This window comes from Gymnoscopelus microlampas (genome assembly GCF_963454915.1).
Source record: "Gymnoscopelus microlampas genome assembly, chromosome: 22".
NCBI classification, from domain to species: Eukaryota; Metazoa; Chordata; class Actinopteri; order Myctophiformes; family Myctophidae; genus Gymnoscopelus; species Gymnoscopelus microlampas.
The window spans coordinates 7,974,173-7,980,172 of NC_139959.1; the positions used below are offsets into that span (position 1 = coordinate 7,974,173).

Sequence of the window (6,000 nt, forward strand, 5' to 3'; positions counted from 1 at the left end):
TTCCTGCATATTATGACACAAATACTAAATATAACACCACATAAGAGTCCAACATAATATACGACAAATGCAGCAGAGGTCTATTTATAGTGGATATTATGGTCATATAGGCTAGGCTACTTAAAATATTGTTGATGACACATATCACAGTGTAGTAGTAGTAGGGTTGCAGTGTCCCGAGCCAGGTTACAGTATTTTGCACATAAACCATGCAAGGTCACAGATACTGCCAAATAATGCTCGATAAATAAAACTTCAACCTCCCAGCATTATTGCTCGTTGATGAGGATACAAGAAGAGTGGGCACTATAAGGAAAAGTGGGTACCTCGATGTAAAATTTGTTATTTTGAGAAAATGTAAATATATATATATGTATATATATATTGAAAAATGTTTTTTAGTAATGTAAAGTATAGGCCTATGAATTGATTTGAACGTGCACAGTACATCATTGTCAGACTTAAATGTACCCTTCAACTTCTTGGTTATGTTGGATTTACACGTTTTGTAGCAATTGTAGATATATTAGACCTTAAATGTCAAATGTCCAATCATGTTCTAATCATGTGTAGCCTACTTTATATTACTGAAGACCATTTTCCAAATATATATTTACATTTTGGACCAAATGGACAATTTTACATCGAGGTGTCCACACTTCCATATAGTGCCCATATCATCCCAGACTGCACATGACACCAGGATCACACACAGCATCCATCCAGCTCTATTGACCTATATATATATATTTTGAAATCCTTTTTTTATTACAAAAAAAAAGAGAAAAAAATCCAGGTAGGTGATTTAGAGGTTGGGTTTACATGCAGCTGCAACTTGGGGGACAATCCCCCACACAGTCACCTTTTTAATGGAGAATGTCCCTTTTTAATGCCTTAATCCCCTCGGTGGGTCTCAAGGTTGTGGGCTTATATTGCTGCTCGTGTGGTGATTCCTGTCGTCGTCCGACGAGCAGTCCGACGAGTTGTACAAGAAGTTGTCGCCTTCGTCGTCGTCGCTGTCCCTGAAGTCTCTTATTCTGCCGTTTTTCGAGTCTGTTTTACTATGATAATCCGTCGATGATTCAAGTCCGTCAGATTTATCTTGACCCTTGTTGCTCTTCTTGTTCTCGGCGTCCTGGGCGGCCTGCTCTTTGGCCTTCTTGCTTCTCTTCCACTTCATGCGTCTGTTCTGGAACCAGATTTTAACCTGCAAAAGAACCAAAGTTGATGGTCATCATTCAGTGTGCATGGTGGAAAAAGTATACTCATATTTTTTACTTAAGTAAATATATCAATACTGCACTGTACAGAAATACTCTGTTACAAGTAAAAGGCTCGACATTCAAATGTTACTTGAGTAAACGTATAGCTACAAAAGTATTGGCATCAAAATATACTTAAAGTAGGCCTACCAAAAGTAGAAAATAGGCCTACTCATTATGCAGAATGTCCCATTTCACAAGTTATCAAGTGTATACAATTTATAAAAAATCTTTTGAAAATAGCAGATCTACAAGCTCACATGCCACCTGAAAATAAAGTGGGTGTACAAGGACGAATTAACGCTCAAACGGGTGACACATGTGGCCAAAGGGTTATGCGTAACCTGCATGCCGTGCGTAAAGGTCATTTTGTAAGATTGCCAGACGAATGAATGTAGGCCGGTGGACTGGTTCCCAAACTTTTTCCCCAGGACCCAAAAAAATAGTGAAAATAGCAGATAAGCTCACAACAAGTTGTAGATCGGCTATTTTCACTTTCGCTCAAACAAAATTTGTGGAATTGATCTTAATTGTTTACATTTTATTTACATATTGTTTAATTTCTTTTAAATATTTTTTATTTTATTTTTTGAAAATCTTTTGGAGAAAAAAAGGGGTGATATTTACTCGTGACCCACGAAAATGGATCCGCGACCCACAAATGGGTCCCGACCCACTGTTTAGGAAACAACAACGAAACCTTTATTACAGGCTATGTCATTTTTAACAATAATAATAATGATAATTAGCCTACTAGTAAAAAAAAAAGAAGAAGGATGAAGCCTATATTACCTGTGTTTCTGTCAGCATTAGAGACGTAGCCACTTCAAAGCGCTTTGGTCGAGACAGATACTTGTTCAGCTTGAACTGATGCTCCAGTTCCAGCAGCTGCTGGCTGGTGAAGGCTGTTCTGGGTCTTCTGCACTTCCCCAGTAGGTTGGACTGGGCCTGAGCTGAAAAAATAAAAAATAAAAAACATCAATTCCTAATTCGCAAAGCAAGGTGTCGTCATACAAATCATGTTCGATTCATATTTTAATTGTGTTAGAGGCCTCGTATAAGACCTTTGGGCTTCTTGCCTCCTCCTTGCATTTTTATTTTTTGTGTAGGCCTACTGTTGTTCTTTAGTATTGTTTTTGCATTGTGCTAAATAAATCATCGTTAGAAATGGTTTGCGATGTTAATACCACATATAGTCCTCGACTTGTATTCATATTTTTCGAATCAGAAAGCTGATTTTTGAGTTAGGCTATGAGTTATCACAAAGCATGCCCCCTGATTTAAAAACAAAAACGTTTATGTTAAATGCTTTAGAAAATTAGTAGCTGCGTAAAGACAGTGTGTACACACATGTCCAGTGAGTGCTATTTGCCACTTCATTTGGAACAAATCTGTTAAAACGAACAGAAACAAAAAAGGCAGTATGCTGGTGAGCAAATAGTGTGTCGCCTGTGGGTTTCACACTCCTCTGTCAGTTTCCCACTGTCCATTATCTGTCCATTTTAGTTCCTTTCAGAAAGAAAAAAAAACACCCAAAGCCTTTTCATTCACCAATGCTAGCACACATCACAAATATAGACTGGAGCCTATAGGCTATGTCAGCACACCAGATAACGAGTTACTTTTGAATGAATAGACCTCTAAATAAAAATAGCAGGCCTAATACATAAAAAACAGTATCACATAATATCACTATTATCTGTAACCTTGCAGCATGATTGCTCGTTTGTGACACCAGCATCCATCCATCCATCCATCCATCCAGCCCTATTGACCTATTTTCCAGGTGATTAGAGCAGTGGTTTTCAACCTTTTCAGGCCGCGACCCCCCAAAATAATCATTTGAACTGGGGACCCCCCCCCCCCCCACCCCGACAAGCACTTGGAATTGTAGGAGTTGAGGCATTAGCATTACATTTAATTTGCCTCGGTTCCACAGATAAATATTGTGAAAATAGCTACAAGCTCACATCTTGAGCTTGTAGATCGGCTATTTTCACAATTGTTGCCTCTTTCTTGTATTATTTGACAATTTGGCCAATGTTTGACCGGATTTTATACTATAGTTTGTTGATTTTGATGCAGTAATGGTCTATAATAGATCAAGCAACGCAACAAAGATAATAACTCACAGCTAAAATCGGACATTTTGGGCAGCATCATCCCTGCCGTGGAGACCCGCAGCCAGTGGTCAAGCTGGAAGGTGCTCGCCGTGAGCTTGAGGGAATCGCTGGGATGATGGTGATGATGGGAGCCGTGCGGGTAGGAATAGGACAGGGCCGGGTGATGCTGTCCCAGGGCCGCCGCCGCCGAGTACGTGTACATCGGGTGGCCGTAGAGAGCCTGCGGGGGGATCCCGGCGGTGCTCTGCGGGTGTAATCCAACCATGCTGTGGGGATGACTGGTCAAGAAGCCCGGTTTAGGAATCAGACCGCAAGAAGAGGAGATCCTCGGCGGAGGAGACGGCGTCTCGGTGCGCAGAGAGTCGGCGCTGCTGGCGTTCAGCTCCGAGGCGGTGGTGACACTTCCTCCGGAGGACGAGATGGAGGAGGAGGACAGAGAGGTCACCAGAGCCAGCGGGGACGTCTGCACCTTGGGCGTGTGATCGACGGCCAGGAGCGCGTCGATGCGAAAGTTTTTGGATTTCTCCATTTGAGCCGAGTCAGTGTCCCTTTCTCTGTTTATTCTTTCTTTGTTTTCTTGGTTGTTTTCTTAGTTGTTTCTAGTTGTTTCTTAGTTGTTAGTTGTTTAGTCTTTCTTAGTTTCTTTCTTTAGTCTTTCTTAGTTTTTGGATTTCTCCATTTGGCCAAGTCAGTGTCCCTTTAGTTTGCAGCTTCGCTATATCGTGTCTCTAAACGCAGAGAGGGAATGTTGCCTTTCCACCTCTCAAAAGTTATGGTCTCGGCAGAAGTGTGAGCGGAGGACTCAACGTGACACTTAATCCTTATTCGATGAAGGCGATTGGTGCACCGTGTGACAGGGGGCTGTCCCATTGGACGTGTTTTATAGGACTTTACTGCTGCTGCGCTCCGACCCATCTGGCCGAGATTGTAAGGGCAGGTTTAAGTAATAATGTTGTTCAACTTTAGAGAATGAAAATCTGAAAACAATTATAGGCTGCTTTGCTCGAGTGAATATTGGAAAGTGAATAACTAACCGAATAAGTGAAAATGTGATGGCTGCAGCTATGCACAAATGCAGAAAGTCGTGATAGGCATATATATATATATATATATATATATATATATATATATATATATATATATATATATATATATATATATATATATATATATATATATATATATATATATATATAGTTATAGTTATAGTTATAGTTATAGTTATATAGTTATACATTAGATAATAATAATACATTCACCTAGAGATCTAAAGACTAAAGTTAACCCAAAATGCACCTTTCATTGAAGAAGGTTTTGATTGATTGGTTGATTGATTGAATACTTTATTAACAGTTTGCAAATGTACAGAGGTATACAATGACTGTTAAAAGGATAACGCAAAAAGCCCTATAGGGACTTGTTTCCATTGTGGTCCTATGTGTATTCACAGGACCACAATTCACAGGAAGGCACGTGCTTAACCATAATAACACTCTACGAAATTGTTTATTAGCATTGTTAATTTAATTTACATGACAAATAATCTATTACAAAATAACCACGTGTGTGTATGTTGTTGGGAGAAAAAAGAAGGCCACAGAAATGAATGAACATCTGTATGACCTCAGCATCCAGGCCAACAGGGAAATTTCGCTAAAAGCACCTTCTGTCACCTTTCTCCAAATCAAGTGGCGAGTAATATAACTGCAACTCTGTTATCAACAAATCAACTCTAAACGAGCTCTTTTCAGCTTCGAGACATGTTAGTGTTGATGCATAGCCATAGTTGAAAAATATTGTGCATAAAATTGAGTTATAGCGTTCAGCCGTTCACATTTGAAATTGTATTGGGAACTTAAAAAAATGTTTTTAATTCAATGAAATGCAACAACAGCCTGTGAGGCAAGTACAGGCCTATACGCTCAATATATATTTTCTGCACTTACAAGCCACTTTAGAATTCATTGCGAAGCAAAGGAGAAGGAGGACAACTAAACCAGTGGTTCTCAACCTTTTCAGGCCGTGACCACCCCAACATAATCATATTTGAACTGAGGACCCCCATCCTGATAAGCACTTTTAATAGGAGTTGAGGCATTACATTTTGACTTGGTTCCACAGATCTAAGCTCACAATGCCTTGCTTTTCACAATGTTTGCCTCTTTCTTATTCTTTTTTGACAATTTGGCCAATGTTTGACCAGTTTTTAGGTATTAAAAAGCTCTTAAAAGTCACTGTCATCATGGGGACCCCCACAAAATCACGAGGGGATCCCCCTGGGGGTCCCGACCCACAGGTTGAGAACCACTGAACTAAACCACGACAAAATGTCTGTAATTGAAAAGCGCTGAGTGTGATGAAGAAAAAGATGTAGCCCTAATAGAGCTGTGACTCGGGGGTGGCTTCGGCCTAATAAGCCACTTAAAGTTAATGGAAGAGGGGGGTCAAAATGAGAATTATTGACACCCCGTTGCCCTTAACCTGTCTACCAATAAAGCTGATTAGTTTTTTGTCAATTCATCAGCTAACCGGAGCGGACAGACAGTTTATTTGCTCGGGGGAAATCAACAAGTCAGCGGGTATAGTTGGAAGTAAAGGATCACCGTTTAATTGGA

At 40.0% G+C, this 6,000-nt stretch overlaps 1 protein-coding gene across 1 annotated transcript; it reads right to left on the reverse strand.

The window, feature by feature from the left end:
• Positions 1–913: 913 nt before the first annotated feature.
• mnx1 (motor neuron and pancreas homeobox 1) lies at positions 914–3,914 on the reverse strand (the record flags this gene model as incomplete). The annotated part of the gene is made up of 3 exons (XM_084048398.1): positions 914–1,207; positions 2,055–2,215; positions 3,395–3,914. 3 exons carry the CDS (start codon positions 3,912–3,914, stop codon positions 914–916), a joined length of 975 nt encoding a protein of 324 aa, XP_083904524.1.
• Between the last annotated feature and the right edge of the window lie 2,086 nt (positions 3,915–6,000).